The sequence below is a fragment of the Paramisgurnus dabryanus genome, chromosome 17 (assembly GCF_030506205.2).
Source record: "Paramisgurnus dabryanus chromosome 17, PD_genome_1.1, whole genome shotgun sequence".
Classification (NCBI taxonomy): Eukaryota; Metazoa; Chordata; class Actinopteri; order Cypriniformes; family Cobitidae; genus Paramisgurnus; species Paramisgurnus dabryanus.
Window position 1 is genome coordinate 346,718 of NC_133353.1, and position 18,904 is coordinate 365,621.

Genomic DNA, 18,904 nt, shown 5'->3' on the forward strand with positions numbered 1-18,904 from the left:
TTTGGGAGTACTTCGACTCGGTGCAGTAACACTCTCCCTCTCCCATTATGAGATGGAAAAGGGGAGCGGATTTTTCAGGCGAGTCGGAGTTACCCTTTTAAATCCGCTCAGAAAAGCGCTATGTTTTATTTTGTGCCACCAAACTTGCTCGTATAACTTCTCGTCTTAAATAGGAAAAACGTTGATGTGTTTGGTCACTTCTAACTTTATCTCTGTTTGATACCATTGATTGAATGGGGCTAAGCTAAATGCTATTGAAGTGTCGCAGCGCGACCCAGCGCTTACGTGCACGCACTAAGATGATAGAGGGATGTATCAACTCTTCTTAGTTAAGCTAATAACATAGTTTAATATTGAAAATGAGTAGACTATTCCTTTAAGAGAATGCTTCCTGTTTTCTTCAAAACAATCGAATCCTAGTGAAGAAAGCGTGCCTGGGCTCGGATCGGTCAAAGTACAGTGAGTGCGTGCTTCTGAGGGAGAAAAAAAGGGGAACAATCGTGCTCGGGCACAGTTTGATTGGGTAAGGTAAGATACTGTGTGAATGCGTGCCCAAAATGAGGTCAAACTGAAACTCCTGTGAAATCATACTTGACAGCTTAAATGTTATAATTTTTATAAGCTTACCATTGCTACTTATGTGAAAGAGGCGGTTTTGAACACTGATTTTTAATGCATGCTCAATAACAAGTTTTTTAACCCAAAAAGTTATGGCTGCAGCTTTAAGCAATTATCTTTTTTTAATGGGTAAACTAATGAGACGTTGTTGTGATCTGGTTTTACTGTAAATAATCTAGTTAATATGAAAGTATTGGTTGCTTGTTGCTTTGCCTCTTCATGTCTGACCACCACATGTCACTGGTTCATGAGCCTCTCTCATCTCCGTGCCCCAGATAGCATTTCGGGGCCCCCTCCTCACCACATTCAAAAGATTTAACACTGAATTCACACGCACCAATTATGAATCACAGCTCCACACACATTGAGTAAACATGATATAATTTCCTACTTAATGTTCCCCCAACCAAACTGTGACTGTGAGAATCCAAAATTGTTAACCATCAGAAGGAACGTAGAGCTCAACCACATCTGAAGAAAATATTAGTCTCTCTCTCTCGCTCTCTCTTCCTCTCTCTCTCTCTGATACTGGTGTGAAAATTAGTCACTGGTGAGAGTTTTGTGGTTTCTTTGCCTTGCGTGAGTCTGGACAGATAGCATCACACAACAACATCCACCAAGCAGCGAGCATACAGTTCATCCCTCAAACCTAGTCCATTCTGGAGTTGTGCTATCATAATTTCCTTAAATCAATTTATAAGAAATGCACCAGAAGGAGTAAATAGATACTCTTGTAAAAAGTACTGTGGTATTACTATAAATACACATAAGAACCCCAGGATGATAACAAAATATGTTGCCATCACCAAGTGCTTTTTGTAAACATTTTCGTTAAATTTAATTTTCTTATCTAAAAATAGAATAAATACGACAATTCTGTGTACTCTCTCTCTCTCTCTCTCTCTCTCTCTCTCTCTCTCTCTCTCTCTCTCTCTCTCTCTCTCTCTCTCTCTCGCTCTCTCTCTCTCTCTCTCTCTCTCTCTCTCTCTCTCTCTCTCCTTCACTTTTTCTGTGGTCTATAAGATCTGAGGAATGGGGGGTATTGAGTTAAAACCCACAACCCTCAAACCGCCAGCCAACCCAACGACTCCAGTCAGCCTAGTGTGGTCATGCCATACTTAATGTTTGTGTATAAGAAAGACCGTGTGTGTATGCAGTAGATAACTTTGCAGTATTAAGAGAACAAAAACTGCATTCAGTCTACCGTGTCTATGTACGCATATAAAGCCCAATTATCTAATTTATTGACATTATTAAATAAGATGTATAAATTACATCCAAACCCATTTAAAGTCTCATATAACCATGTTCGTTTTATGAATCAGATTTCTTTTTACGACCTATTACTTACAGGGTAGTCTTTTTGCTTAGTTTAGATAGTTTAGATATGTGCTATATCACACCTAAACCGCCATTCGACTTCACACTAAAGTAAAATCCACACGTTCCCACCATGACGCTGCTGAAGTATGGAATCAATTGTCATTGGTCGTCGGTGTAAACGACATTTTTCCCATGCAGCGTCTGGTTTGAGATCCAGTTCGTCGCAGGCATGTGCGTGTTTCCCACATCATTAATGTAGCGCACCACTCTGCCGTCGCGCTGTATTTAGTGGTCGTGAGCCCCGTGGAGATAATGAGAGCCAGCAGCTCTCGGTTGATCACACGCTTTCAAGCGGGTCCTGTACTTTATGGTTTTCATCGCTTTAAATTCTTTCCAACAATCAAAATTAGCATGTTGTTAGCGGGTGGTAATGACAGAAGATATGCCCGCAATGGCACTCAGGGGAGCCTGTGTTTTTAAAGAAGTGCACGTGTTAATGGACAGTTTTTGTGATCATGCTGACAGTATAAATAAATGGGTTGTTGATTTAGGGATGCAACAGCAGGACATCTGATATTAAGATAATCGAGTTGGAAAATTGAGTAGCATGTTGAGGCGAGAAAAGCAAATCTGAATGGTTTTTATTAAGAAGGTAAAGGTCTAACTGGTTCTGACTGGAAACTTCAAAAACTGTAATAGACTATGACATATAAATGTTGAGGATTGGTTGTTTAATGGTCGGCATGTGGAGCAGTCTCCAATCATTGAGTTAAAATCTTGTTCATTATGGACTTATTTATTGTTTTTCCAAATTTTTATTAGTTTTGTGGGCTGTTGGTATTTACCATAAAATTCACCAGCGTGGTGAAGTTGGTTTGCCTATCGTTGTTTTTTATAGTGAAACTTTTGGTAGACCAGCTAAAAAAATCAGAGCCGGGATGTTTGACTTTCAACTTCAGGCCTATAACACTAAGTTCGCTTCTAGCCAAGGTCACATACGTAGCATCCCCGGATGTGTTCTTGATCCACCTATTTTATCGAGGATGCATCAGAAGGTGACTTCTGTGGACCTATGAGAGCCAAGTTTCCCAGAATGCTTTTCTCATCAACGGCAATGGAGCTGGAAACCGGCAAAATATTTGAAATAACACTCTTTCTGTGTAATAAAATGCAGTTTTAAGAGCTATATAGTCGAGAATATAGATGAATAAACCTCAAATCTGTAGTCAGTTAGTAAAGATAGTGCCTATATTAAAAATTGTGAGTTTCAGGTGGTCAGCGCCATGTATACCGTCGAGGGCACCCTCATCTTGGCGAGTTTTTCTGAAATTTGCCACTGGTTCAGTGCAGTTGCTCTGCCCTGAAAAAGTTGATTTAATTCACTAATTCCATTCAAAGGTAAAACTTGTATGTTATATACATTCATTACACACAGACTATATTTCAAATGTTTACTTCTTTTAATTTTGATGATTATAACTGACGACTAAGGAAAATCCCAAATTCAGTATCTCAGAAAATTATGATATTGTGAAAAGGTTCAATTTTGAAGACACCTGATGCCACACTCTAATCAGCTAATTAACTCAAAACATCTGCAAAGGCCTATTAATTGTCTCTCAGTCTAGTTCTGTAGGCTACACAATCATGAGGAAGACTGCTGACTTGACAGTTGTCCAAAAGAAGACCGTTGACATCTTGCACAAGTAGGGCAAGACACAAAAGGTTATTGCAAAAGAAGATGGCTGTTCACAGAGCTCTGTTTCCAAGTACATTAATAAAAAGACGAAGGGAAGGAAAAGATGTGATAGAAAAAAGTGTACAAGCAATAGGGATAATTGATTGTAAAACAATAGGGAGAGGATTGTAAATCAAAACCCATTCAAAAAATGTGGGAGAGATTTACAAATGGCGCTTTTCCATTGCATAGTACCCCACGGTTTGGTTTGGTTTGGTTTAGTTTGGGTCGGGTCAGCTTACTTTTGGGAGCTTTTCCATTGGGTGCAGTACGTAGTTCCCGATACTTTTTTAGTACCACCTCGGTTGGGGTTCCATGTGACCCGAGCTGATACCAAACGTGATGCGAAAACACAGTAGATCACTGATTGGTCAAGCGTCATCGCTATAATGTAAAGATTAGCTTTACCTTTAGTGCTGTCTCGAGGAAAAATTTTGTAATCTGTGCTCCGCTATAAGTTCCCAAACTCCCTTTTAGCGATGAAAAACATCCACAGGTTGAGAATCAGGAACACCATAACAGTTTTTCTGTTACAGTTTGTGGCGGAACATTCGCGACGAGCACGTCAGTATTATATGCTTAAATGCAACTTCAATGAGGCTCAGCGGAGTGCGTCAACTACTGACGCCACGGGTGTTTAAACCGAAACTGTCAAGAGAGATAGAGGTAACCTTAGTGATAAACGTGATGTGCAAACATCTATTTGTGGTGGCCAATTTTAATTTTGTGGCGGACTGATAAATAAATAAATGAATGGGAGTGTACAAGGACGCTCTCACTTGTATGATGTCACAGCAGTATGCAGCGCAAATATAACGACAGGCCTATAATCCCTCCGACTGCGAAGTGATACCAAACTCAATGGAAAAGCTAACCACGCCAAAGTTAGGTGAGCTGACCCGACCCAAACTTAACTAAACCGTGGGGTACTATGCAATGGAAAAGCGCCAATAGAGTCAGTGCTTCAATTACCACTACGCACAGACGTATGCAAGACCTAGGTTTCAGCTGTCGTATTAAGCCACTCTTGAACAACAGGCAACGTCAGAAGCGTCTCGCTTCTGGACTGTTGCTGAGTGGACGAAAGTTATGTTCTCTGATGAAAGTAAATTTTGCATTTCCTTCGGAAATCAGGGTCCCAGAGTCTGGAGGAAGAGAAGAGAGGCACACAATCCACGTTTTTAGAAGTCCAGTTTAAAGTTTCCACAGTCAGTGATGGTTTAGGGTGCCATGTCATCTGCTGGTGTTGGTCCACTGTGTTTTCTGAGGTCCAAGGTCAACACAGCCGTATACCAGGATGTTTTAGAGCACTCCATGCCTCCTGCTGCTGACCAACTTTACCCATCTAAAAGTGTCAAACTCTAACTTGGCTTTGGCACAGCAAGAAAATGGAAAAAAAACTTTTTATTTTTAAATATGTGGATGCTATGCATAATCAGTGTCAAGTATCTACATACTTTTATGAGGAAACAGTCATAAATACTTTCTTATTAGGCCAAAATTCATTGGTATGCTTACAAATTTATGGGGTCAGTCAACAGTGTTGGGCAAGTTACTTCCAAAGTGTAATACATTATATATTACAAATGACTGTCATTTGAAAGTAATTAGTTACATTACAATATTACTGACTCGGAACTGTAATGAGTTACACTACTTTTGCGTTACTTTTGAGTTACTTTAATCAAAATAACAGAAGTAAGACTAGGCATTATAAAATGTTAAAATTTAGTTTATTGCTGCTTATAAATCTAGAAGTTATGTGTTTGCCCTCGAGCTTTGAATAGGCACAGTGAAGACTTATGGCAAAATACAGTAACAATGACTGTCAGAGTCATAAAAAAATGATCTGGTAAAAGTCTGGTAAATGATGGTAGACATACCAAACACAATAGAGCCAGAGCCCACTATAATGCAACCTATAGACTAATAACATGGCAAGACACGCAACCTCTTTTCATTTCTATTCTTTAATTCACTTTTAATTCAGATTCACAGCACAAACCTGGCATGCACTGAGTTGACAACTTATCAAAAAGTGCTATTGGAGGATCAGGCCTCAAGGAATACAGCTCATTTCAGTACAATATAAGGATTACATGTAGACTAACATATAAAACACAGACAAACAGAGGAACACTCCTTTTTTCCAAAAAATGAAAATAGGCTCCCATACAAAGGCTGGTAAAAACTTTAAACAGTGATGTTTAAATGTACTATTTAAATAACCATGTTTAAGTCTACATTAATGTTATGTTGTAGTTTAGGTTGCTGTTTGTAATAAAACTGTAGATAGCATAGGAATAGCCTAGCAATCTATTATGTATAGATGGATTTCAGTCACGTGACCTTTTACATCATGCCGCCATCTTTAGGACCTACCGAGTACCAGTAGGCTATTGACAAGCATTGGCTACCTTGCTACGATTTACGGATCTCTTATCTTTTACTGTCTATGATTCTTACGGGTACAGTAAAGGGCTACGAAAGACAACATGTCGCATCTCGACTGTCATGAAAATAAACGCTACTTTAAAAAAATATATCTTGGTTAGGGTGTGATGCTTTCTCGATCCCTGATGCGTTCTTCCAGCCGCTGTCCGCTGCTACGGAACTACCACTATTTTACAACATAAGAAGGCGCGACACAACGTGAAACTTTGCTCGAAGTATCACCTGGATCTCTACACATGAACGCGAGCATTGAGAACATTGTTTGTGTACACAGAGTTTACTAAAAAGAAAGGTTTTGTACAACTGACTTTGGCTGTTATGGTGTCCGCTTGTCATCTCTGCCAGACGTAAATAATCGATTTCCGAAGGGGAATGAATGAATCTCATATGAGGCTCCTTTTTCATCTAGAAGGTCAATATTGTTTTTCACTTGCGACAAAACAACGACTTATCCGTGCATTTTTATGGAATTATGCTTTAGGAGATATCAATCTTTACTCTCCTCCCTCCTTACGTCGCAATTGGAGATCGATACATCTTCACTGGGAAGAAGGGGCGAGCGGACGCCAAATCATCCAAAGTCAGTTGTTCAAAACCTTTCTTTTTAGTTAACTTTGTGTACACAAACAATATTCTCAATGCTCGAGTTCACGTGTAGAGACACAGGCGATACTTCAAGCAAAATATCATGTTGTGTTGAGCCTTCTTAGTGTTGTTAAAATAGCGATTTTGATGCTCACAGCATTGAAGGCATAGCTTCTAGTTCTTTTGCGACCACTTCAAGTCCTTAAAATGGCGGAAGACAAGTGAGTGACGTCAGCTGATATCCATGTATATATACTGTAACCATAGCAACGTTAGCTTGTCATTGCTGGTGTGGTGAATGGATTTTACTGGCAGGATTTCTAAAGGTCTCTTTACTTTTGAGGTTCACGCAGCACAGGAGACCGATAGAAACTTTCTGTTGCTTTTACTTAGTGCTCTCATTCGCAGAATTATGCGTGTGCGGCGCTACCGGACCTGATTGCGACTTTAGTTAATGCTTATACAGCCGCGGACTTCCCAGATTCGGCTTTTTAAGAAACGCGTCAAATACAAAATTAAAGTAAAAATGAACATGCTGCATACAGCACCTGGAAACAGACATAGGCTGCGTCCCAAACCACCTACTTCCATACTATATAGTAGGCAAAGAGTACGAGAAGTAGTGCTTTTCGCCTACTATATAGTATGGAAGTATGCTGTTTGGGACGCAGCCATTACTATTTTACCCGCAGCTTTTTCCTGTGTGGATGCTGGTCACGCGCATTGGTCAAAAATAAAAAAAATTAAAATAACACGTCTATTTTTAAAATGCATTGTTGTAACGCGCTCGTTACTAAGACTGTAACGAGTAAAATATTACAAAATGTTTATTAGTAATGCGTTATATTACTGCGTTACAGCAAAAACTAATATATTACTGTAATATATTATATTTTGTAATGCGTTACTCCCAACACTGTCAGTCAATGTGAAATGGTATGTTTATATATTTTTGTCGGCGGCAATTATATTGTGCTTTTAAATAACTGGGGAATCAATGTTTTTCTAGAATCAAATGGCCATTGTTTTAACACAGTAATAAAATATACCCTGCTCTCTCTCTTTCTCTCTGTCTGTCTCAGGTTGTCAAGCTACTGAGTAACAAACGTTCTCAGGCGGTGGGGATTCTGATGTCCAGTCTTCATTTAGATATGAAGGACATCCAGAATGGTGAGTGTCTCACAGAATGTTCGGCATAATATCCAAATACCCATTTTTTGTAAATCATTTCAAATAACTAAGATGTTTAATAGTGTGAATATTGTGTGTGTATTACTGTATGTGTGCACATGTTGTCCTGGTGCAATTGATGTTGCATTGTTGTGGAATTTTTTCTTAAAGGTGAAATGTGTAACAAGGATCTCTTGACACAAGTGCAATATAATATTCATAACCATATTATCAGTGGTCTATAAAGACCTTGCATAATGCACTGTATTGTTTTTATTACCTCAGAATGAGGCATTTTTTCTATATACTGTATGCCGCATGTCACCAAACATAAAAGTCACTGCCATTTTTCTACATTAGCTGGTCGATGCAAATATGATAAAAAAATTATATGTAAGGCACTGCAATTCGCTCTCTGTAAAAGCGTATGGGTGAATGCATAATGTTTCAATTTCTTTGCTTCTGTTGTCCACCTTGTTCCTCATCATGTGTCAAAGCCCACACTGTAAAAATAAAAATTAGTTCAACTTAGAAAAGTAAGTTGCCATTTAATTTTTTTGAGTACACTTATATTTTTAAGTTGAATTAACTCAAAATTGTATGGCAATCAGGTATGGCAACAACAGTGCAGGAGTTCTCACAGTTCTCAGAAAATCCTCTCAGCTCACAAACGTCTCCCCAGCTCCTGCTTGGTCTCATGTCAGCACATGACCTCTCTTAGGGGTCAAATGTGATGTCACAGCCAATTACGAGTCATTATTTGCCTCTGTTTATATACTCACTGATTGTGTTTGAAAGCTGGGAGGGAGAGGAGATGGTTTTGGAGTTCAAGAGTAGGTTGAGATAGATCTTAATGGACATAGTGATTTAGAAGGCATCATCATTCCTCTTCTGTTCCTCAGTTCCTTTACCCATAGTTTCTGAATATTCACTCAATGTTCCTTGTCTCTGCTTAAGATATTTTCTCATCTGTCTCTGGGGTCTTTTTTTCTCTAATTTCTCTCTCTCTCTCTCTCTCTCTCTGTCTAATCTATGCCTTGTGTTGTCATCACCACATCTACTCATTCGTTCCATTGAATTGACTGTAAAGGATATGATGCCATTTCTTCTCATCATATGTTTGAGAATGTTAGTCTCATCTCTCCACAGTCAGAACCATGCAAAACTCTTGATTTTGAATTTTGTGAGTGGGAGAGGGGTCACTGATCTGAGTTCATGACTGAGAATAGCGTACAATAGTAAATGGGCCAAATACACAGAGCGTATTTCTTTATTAGGATGAGCAGTAAATGAATAAGGGCTGGTGTTTTGTTACTTGTTTCACAGACATATTTTCGTATTGTTTGCACAGAACTTTTGTCTCCGTCTTGTCGAGATATCTCATCATTTGTTTTTTTGCTTTACTTCACTTCCAGTAAATGAAAAAAAAAACACAGGAAGAGAGAACTTTGAACATGTGTAGAGTATATGATTCCAATAATTCCATAGAAGATAAATAAATATTAATAATAAATGAATAAATAATATAATGAATTTATAAAAACAAATAAATAGTATATAAATACCATTGTACATTACTTCAAGTATTTTGTTTATATGAAGTTTTACCATCTGTACCATCACTGAAAGCACTAATATACTTTATTATAAGGACATTTCAAATGTGGACATTGTGTTTAAAAAAAAGAGTAATGGCACAGTAAACCATCATTCTTTTTGTTAGTGCAGTGATACTGTAGTATATTTACAATAGTATGAATAAACTTTCTCTATTTTCTATTAATGTCACATTTTTAGTCATTTTATGTTGCTTTTTAAGCCGGCAGCAGACTGAATTCTGTTTTCTTTTAGTAACATTTCTTCATGCATAATTTCCCTCCAGTTAAAGACAATCTTTTACAACAACAATCCTTTGTTAAATTCTGTTTTTCTTTCTCTATTTTAATGAATCAGCAGGGCTGGATGCAGTTTTAAAAACCACAACATATTATGTGAATGGATACCTAATATTATACGCATACGCACACACACACACATCCTCAGTTAGCCTTTAACTGCCGACATTTAAAGACATTTTTACTGGCTCTTTGAGATTTTATGGGCTTCTTCTCCATGTTTTATTCAGCTCAGTACCCACAATTCTGTACTGGTTCTCAGAGAAATTCCACTTATTGGGGGAGCCAGTATGTTTGGCCAGAGCAAACCGCCGAATAGAAACAAACAGTTTTTCTGACAGTGCTATTTACCCTGAATCAATACATTCCTCAAAATCACGCATGACCACACTGACCTGGATCAGGCCCTTTGAGGAAATAGTGAGGATTGTTGTGAGTTGGTTTAATTGCAGAGTTTAAAGGTTCATCCAGAGTGATTAGGATTTTTTTACAGTTTGCAGTGGATGAGAGATGAGAGAGGAAACGAGAGGAGAATAGAGGAAAATGAAGGAAAAGCAGAAAGGAAATGAGAGGATAGAAGAAGAGCAGATGAAATGAGTGGACATGGAGAAGAAAGGAGAAGAGGAGAGGAAACGAGAGGTGGAGAAAACAGGAGAGGAAAAAAGAAGCGTAGAAAAGAGCTGAGGAGGAAAGAAAAAAAAAAGGAAAGGGAAAAGATAGAAGAAAATTAGATGAACAAAGAGTAGAGGAAACGTAGAGAGGAGAAGAACGATTGATAGTAGAAGAATGATGAAGATGAGGAAGAAAGAAAGTAGGAGAGGAGAAGAGAGGAAATAGAGGGAGAAGTAGAGAGACAATGAAAGTAGCAGAAATTAGGAAAAGAGAATAGGAAACGAGAAGTGGAAAAAAAGGAAAAGAGGAGAGAACACAAGAAGTAGAGAAAAGAGGAAAATGTGAGAGGAAATGACAGAGGAGGGGAGAAGATAGAAGAAAATGAGAATAACGGAAAGGAGAGGAAAGGTAGAGAGGGAAAAAACGAAAGCGAGAAGAAGAAGAGAGGTGGTGAGAGAGTAGGATATGAGAAGAGAGGAAAATAAAGGAGAAATAGAGATGAAACTAGAGGAGCAGAAAAGAGGAAAAGAAGAGAGTAAACAAGAAGTGGAGAAAAGCATAGAAAAGAAGGGAAAGTTAAAGAAGAGAATATAGAAAAAATAGAGAGAAACAGAAAGAAGAGGAAAGGCAGAAAGGAGAAGAATGGTAGAGAAGAAGAGATGAGAGTGTAGGAAAGGAGAAGAGAGGAAAATAGAGAGGAAGTAGAGAGGAAAGGGGGAGTGAAATAAGCAAAAGAGTACAGGAGAAACGAGAAAAAGAGGATAGGAAACGAGAAGTGGAGAAGCGAAGAGAAAGTGAAAGAAGAGAAGATGGAAGAAATAGAGAGAAACAGAAAGGAGAAGAAAGGTAGAAAGGAGAAGAATGATTGAGATGAGAAGAAAAGAGGAGAGAGTAGGAAAGGAGAAGAGGGGAAAATAGAGGGAAAGTAGTGAGGACAGGAGAGAAGAGGACATGAGAAGAGAAGAGGACATGAGAAGAGGAGAGGAAAGGAACGAAAATGAGTGGACCAGGAGAAGAAAGGAGAAGAAGAGGAGGGGAAACGAGAGGAAAAGAAAAGAGGGGAAAAGCTGAGTATAGAAGAAGACAAGGAGATGAACGGAGAGGAGAGGTGTAGAAAATAAGTAAGAGAGAGAGGGGAAAAGAAGTGAAGAGTAGAGAGGAGTAGAGGGGAGTAGAGAGAAAAGTGGAGAGGAGTAGAGAAAAGAGTGGAGAGGAGTAGAGAGAAGAGTGGAGAGGAATAGAGAGGAGTACAGAGAGGAGTAGAGAGAAGTAGAGAGAAGAGTGAAGAGGAGTAGACGGGGGAAGATGGGAGTAGAGGGGAGTAGAGAGAAGAATGGAGAGGAGTAGAGGGGAGAAGAGTGAAGAGGAGTGCAGAGAGGAGTAGAGAGGAAGTAGAGGGCAGTAGAGAGAAGAGTGGAGAGGAGTAGAGAGAAGAGTGGAGAGGAGTAGAGAAAAGATTAGAGAGGAGTAGAGAGAAGAGTGGCGAGGAGTAGAGGGGAGTAGAGAAAAGAGTGGAGAGGAGTAGAGGTGAGTAGAGAGAAGAATGGAGAGTAGTAGAGAGGATTAGAGGGGAGTAGAGAGAAGAGTGGCGAGGAGTAGAGGGGAGTAGAGAAAAGAGTGGAGAGGAGTAGAGAGGAGTAGAGGGGAGTAGAGAGAAAAGTGGAGAGGAGTAGAGAAAAGAGTGGAGAGGAGTAGAGAGAAGAGTGGAGAGGAATAGAGAGGAGTACAGAGAGGAGTAGAGAGTAGTAGAGAGAAGAGTGAAGAGGAGTAGACGGGGGAAGATGGGAGTAGAGGGGAGTAGAGAGAAGAGTGAAGAGGAGTAGAGAGAAGAGTGGAGAGGAGTAGAGAAAAGATTAGAGAGGAGTAGAGAGAAGAGTGGCGAGGAGTAGAGGGGAGTAGAGAAAAGAGTGGAGAGGAGTAGAGAGGAGTAGAGGTGAGTAGAGAGAAGAATGGAGAGTAGTAGAGAGGATTAGAGGGGAGTAGAGAGAAGAGTGGCGAGGAGTAGAGGGGAGTACAGAAAAGAGTGGAGAGGAGTAGAGAGGAGTAGAGGGGAGTAGAGGGAAGAGTGGATAATAGTCCTTTCAGAAAAACACAGTTTTTTGTGATTGTTGCATGCAAAAATCCTTGATCTTGCGGCACATTTTCTTAAAAAAAACTGATGGAATATGCGGGATATTTATGCAATTTTATGTGATAAAATTGCGGGAACTTGCAAAACTAGCAGGAACTTGCAAAAACTGCGGGAACTTGCATAAACATCGGAAACTTGCAAAAACTGTTTGCAGCTTTTGTAACTTTTCAAGGATGTTCACGTCACAAAATAGTGTTACATAATAGCGTCACTTCATAATGTTTCCATGGCAACAAGGGACATGGCTGCCCTTGTGTGAAGTAAGTGCAACATTTTTCAACTTTATATATGTAAAAGTTATGTGATTTTTGCTTATAAATTGCGGGGATTATAAAATCATGCAAGCCCTGCATATTTTGCCCACGAAAATCTGCAATTTATGCTGTGAAAGTGCGTATTTGTAAAAATGCAGATTATGCGTTGAATTATGCAATCGCATAATCGCGTTTTTCTGGAGGGACTGGGAGAAGAGTAGAGAAAAGAGACAATATTGCTCTTCTGTCTCTTATTTAAAGACACACTATGCAGTTATTTTACCGTATTACACGGCTCTCTGGAATGCTTGATTGTGATTGGTCAGTTGAGACATTTGCAGGTTCGTTCTTTTCAAATAATAACCGCTCCAAAGTAATAACGCATAGCCGGTACAACTTGTATGTTTAAAATCCCTCCGCTCCAACAAAGATTACTGTTTGGCGCCATCTTGTGACAAACACTGGACAACCACAATTAAGAATGGAAAATTTTGACATTCATTTTAACATGTACGGAAAAAACAAAACATTTAAACAGTGGATAGAAGAACAAACAACGACTCTACACTTGGAATAAACTTCTTATTATCCTTTTACCATCATCTGTAGTTTAGTAGACTATGCAGTAGCCTAATATTTGTATGAAATTGTGAAACATTAACTGGTCATTATCTATGGAGGTGTACAGAGTTGGGGTGTGGGAAATTACGACAGTTGCAAGTATTCCCCAGCAACTCTAGGGGTCGCTGTTTTTAATCAATCAGCGATTGATCAATCAGCCATCAATTTATTGTAACTTTTAAATATTACAACTGACACTAAACTCTTACATTTAAAGGTTCCTTGTCAGGCTATATGGTTCCATAAAGAACCTTTCTAAAAAAAAAAGTTCTTTGGAGAACCAAAAATGGCATCATTGTGAAGAACTCTTTAAAGCAAATTAAGTTTTTGTAATAATACAGAGCTCAATAACAAATTTGTTAATTATACAGTGATTTTTATTATTTGAGTAAAATTTCTAATTTCTTTATAGCCAATATTTGATGCTCAGTCTATCAGATTGATTCATTTATATTACTTACTAAAGCACATAGGAAAGAATATTAAAGAGCACCTATGTTGTTGCTAAAAAACATCAACATTATTTAGTGTATTTGGTATAATAAAATTTGCACACTAAAATACTATTTTCCACAAACCATAAATTTTTGTAGGACCAGATTTCACTCACTTCCTGAAACGCACAGATTTGAAAAGCTCTGTGTCCCTGATTGGCCAGCTAATCTGTATGTTGTGATTGGTCTGAATACCTCCGACGTCAGCCAGAAATGTGACGCTCTTTACCATGTTTGAAAGATTCCCTCACAATGCGATGCTAACAGGAGTTAACTTACAGGCTGTGAGTTTACTTCTTAATTGGGTGGTCAGATCCCCTTAAAGGCGGAGTCCATGATGTTTGAAAGCCAGTGTTGATATTTGAAATCGCCTAAACAAACACGCCCCTACCCCAATAGAATCTGGACCTTCTGTTGATAGACCCGCCCCACACATACGCAACCCGGCATTTGATTTGATTTGATTGGCTATAAGTGTGTTTTGGTAGTCGGCCCGTCTCCTTTTCCAAACCGTTTTTCAAACATCGTGGACTCCGCCTTTAAACCCTTCCATAATTTGCACCCTGATCTGAAACTGTTGAAGCCAATAGCACTGAAGTCAATCCTTCCTGTGTTTACACTGAACCTCTGTCTTTGTGTGAGCCTTCTAGTTTTCGCTCAGCTGGTTTTCATAAAATAATTTGAAGAGTTTGGTTTCAAAACGCAATAAATCCATTTATATTAGTTTGGGTAAAAATGTGTTTTCTATACCAAGAAAGTGACCAGATGAAAAACATTATTTCCTTTCATATAGCATCTTTAGGTTATAATAACATAAAAAATTCAAATCCATCATTTGATTTTCAAAGATTTATCATAAAAAATTATAATTTTTCCTTGAAATGCAATAAATCCATGACAGGCACATAGGAAAGAATATTAAAGAGCACCTATGTTGTTGCTAAAAAACATCAACATTATTTAGTGTATTTGGTATAATAAAATTTGCACACTAAAATACTATTTTCCACAAACCATAAATTTTTGTAGCACCAGATTTCACTCACTTCCTGAAACGCACAGATTTGAAAAGCTCTGTGTCCCTGATTGGCCAGCTAATCTGTATGTTGTGATTGGTCTGAATACCTCCGACGTCAGCCAGAAATGTGACGCTCTTTACCATGTTTGAAAGATTCCCTCACAATGCGATGCTAACAGGAGTTAACTTACAGGCTGTGAGTCCAAGGCGGGAGGAATTATGATAATGTCGGTCTTCTCTAAGTCACCAATCCCAGGAAGTAAACTGTTGCCTACAATATGTGTGTTTGTTGTAGTCCAAGAAAAGAGATTTACGTTTTAGACGATAACTCGCATCATCTTTACTTCGGGGTTTGTACCTTTTGCATATCGTTAACATGTACTAATACACACTTACACACAAAAGGAAACCATTGGTGCTCTTTAAATATTTTTAGACCCCCATCTCCCCCTTGTTTTGACCCCCTTTGGAGTGGTTTACTTCTTAATTGGGTGGTCAGATCCCCTTAAACCCTTCCATAATTTGCACCCTGATCTGAAACTGTTGAAGCCAATAGCACTGAAGTCAATCCTTCCTGTGTTTACACTGAACCTCTGTCTTTGTGTGAGCCTTCTAGTTTTCGCTCAGCTGGTTTTCATAAAATCTCACGTCCTGAGACCTTCACAAGCGAAAGCATTATGGCACAGGCAGCTCTTGAACAAACTTGGTGACAAGCCTTTGATTGTACCCACAATAGTCTGTGTATTTCACAGTCATCTCAGTGTTTGTGTGTGTGCGTAAGGTTGGATTTATCAGCATTGACAGTAGCGCTGCAAATGATTTATTTATTTTTTTCCAATGGCTCACGCATATTGTTCTGGACCGTCAGTTGTGTCCACAGGACAATTTTTTATGAAAAATGTTGGTGTGGGAATGTGATGAGAAAACAGATTTGTATGATGCCCTGATATGCAGGGCTGTTTTTAGTTGATAATGTCTTGAAAGATTATATCAGTTTTGGAATTGCAAGCATGTAGAATTAACTGTATGTCTGTCTGCTTGTGTATGTTGGAAAGATAGTAATTATGTAAGCCAGGCATGAAGATAACATAATAAATCTCACTGTCCTATAAAAACAAGCCTGAAGACATAATTTTCATCGTTTTGGCTGATGAACTGTGGAACGGTTACAGTAATGGGTTATCTAAGGATTGTGCGGTGGCCTACCGCTTAAACATCTTAACTGATGACCAAAACGATGTAGGTTCAAAGTCGGCTACAAGTTAACTAACCCCTCAAGCAAAGCACTTAATCTCATTTCGTTTCAGGAGTTTTCTCTATAATACGGTAAGTGTTATTTGGATACTTATTTGAATAAAAACGTCAACTACATAAGAATTTCAAGCAATTACTGAGATGCAAAATGTATGGTTTAGTTTATTGTTGCAAACATGAGATTAATGCAATAATCTCCTACAGTCGGCTCATTGTTGAAAATCTATGGCATAGGGAGACAATACCTGATCTTGAATGCCTTGATATGTGTATCAAATAAAAATACAGCATCAGTGTTTAGGGAAACACTGATCATATCAATGGATATCAGGAGACCTGTTATTTTTGTAAAGGAGGTGTGGGAATTACATTGCTCTTGTTTGCCTGTCTCGTGATCTGATGGGATGTTGTAAGGTTAATGATAGGTTAAATTACTGGTATGCATTTTCTCTCTCTGCCTTTCTCTTGCTCTTTTAAAATAATATTTCATTTTTATTAAAAAACTTTTTGATAATTTGAAGAGTTTGGTTTCAAAACGCAATAAATCCATTTATATTAGTTTGGGTAAAAATGTGTTTTCTATACCAAGAAAGTGACCAGATGAAAAACATTATTTCCTTTCATATAGCATCTTTAGGTTATAATAACATAAAAAATTCAAATCCATCATTTGATTTTCAAAGATTTATCATAAAAAATTATAATTTTTCCTTGAAATGCAATAAATCCATGACAGGTTTTTTTTTCAAACTGCTATAAATCTATTGAATCATTATATAAATGTGCATTCATCTTCGCCATTGTATATTCATTTAGTTGTCTAGTGGTATACACTGATTAAAAAATTAACATTAATGGCATTAATCAAAACACTTAATTTGTCATATTAAGAACACTGTCATTGCTGCGGCCATACTTGGGACGTCATTGTTGAACTTTTTTGACAGTGATCAGCTGTAAAATATTTTGGTCCTGCTTGATTTTCATTGACTTTGGGTAAAATAATGGAAAGTTTTCCATTAGATCCCCTGAGGTCAATGTGTTCGGATGACAGAAGCTTGATGCTGTGGTGTGATAACAAGCAACAGCCGGCAGTTTTCCTTTACCCAAGTGCCTCTCACGTAAATTATTCGATTTTTATGGCTTACGTTTCTTCTTCGCCACAGAAAACCACCACAGGTTTATCAATGCCATCAAAAGTATTATTTCGTTTTTGTTTGTTGATCATGAAGTACAAAGTAGATGAGGAAATCTAGAATTCTGTGTGAATTCCAAGCGCCAACATTATTGTTTACAATGCGTGGAATTTGTTGAGCGGATTTATTGCATATTGCAGAGAAGGAGGACTGGCGTTTATCACGTTTAAGAAAAAAGGGAGAAAAGATGACAGAATAACACGGCGGATATCAGATTTTGGCTGTAACTATTTTTTTAAATGGTGTTTATCGTGTTTTGGAACCAAACTCTTCATTTACTTATGTCTTTCTTTGTTGAGAAAGAATTTGTTTTCTTCCATATAGCAGTTTAAAATTGCACATTCAATGCAGCTTCAAAGGGCTCTAAATCATGGGTCTTCAACCGGGGGTCCGTGACGGAACTGCAGGGGGTCCGCCAAATGATGTTCAACAACAAGCTATTTTTTGCTTAAAATGTAAAATATATGTTCAAAACGTTACCTGTCCCCTTTAAGTTGTGCACGTGCGTGGCCGCATAGGTTTGAAGGCGCGCGTTCAGTTTAGCCAGCGGACCAAAATAAAATATCTAAAGATTATAAATATCCACCCAGGAAGCAGCAGTAGCGATAGAAAAGTCATCATAAAACAGGTAAATCTTATGTGTGTCTTTCTTTCAGAATGTCATTTTAGAATCAGTGCGACATGTTGTCTCTATATTTCTGAACTTGGACGGGTGTTTCACGCGGTTCAGATTTAAAGCGCTAATTCAACAGGCAAATGACACCACACCGCGTCTGCATTTTAAACTGTGACAAAACTATCGCTCGCATTTAAAAATTAATGAAACGCACGCTGTGATGGTGCCTTGTGCAAGATTCATAGTCAGGTTGAAATCCGCCTCTCAAAAAGTTTCCCCAAAGAGATGCGCTCGGACTCGTTGCATGTTGTTCTCCTGTGTCTGATATGAAGCTATGCAGAAAATAAACCTGCGTTACTCAAACTTGTGACAATGATGATACACGAGCAAGGCAACAGACCTCAGAATTATAAAGTAGCACAACCTCTATTCCCACCAGAATAGACAGTCTTTGTGCCATTCACCATGATCAGTCTTCTTTATAAACTGAAAGCCCTTGTCCAATTCACAGTAAAATGAAAATATATTACACTGCAAATACCTTAAAATAATACATTATTATTATTATTATTATTATTATTATTATTATATTAATATAAAAACTAAATCTACTTTAACAAAAAAATATGCATTTTAATATAGTATGGCTGTGTGACAATATGGTTTGTTTCTATTTAAAAAAAAACAGTTCCAGTCCTTGATTCTGATTGGTCATACGAAAAGGCAGTCTCTCATACCTTACTGCTTACTTAAATATCTTTGTTTTACACATTTAGTATTAGGGGGTCCCTGCTCCATGCCTCTCTTATCTAAGGGGTCCCGACCCAAAAAACGTTGAAGACCCCTGCTCTAAATGATACCAACCTGAGGCATAAGGGTCTTATCTAGCGAAATGATCATCATTTTCGACAAATAAAAAATATGT

At 38.2% G+C, this 18,904-nt stretch overlaps 1 protein-coding gene across 2 annotated transcripts in view; it reads left to right on the plus strand.

The window, feature by feature from the left end:
- Nucleotides 1–18,904, plus strand: part of fmn2a (formin 2a) — a 69,444-nt gene that overhangs the window by 18,328 nt on the left and 32,212 nt on the right. For both annotated transcript variants that reach the window (XM_065297357.2, XM_065297358.2), the window contains exon 6: nucleotides 7,801–7,888. In XM_065297357.2, the coding sequence (XP_065153429.1) occupies nucleotides 7,801–7,888 (88 nt within the window). The remainder of the gene's footprint in view (nucleotides 1–7,800; nucleotides 7,889–18,904) is intronic.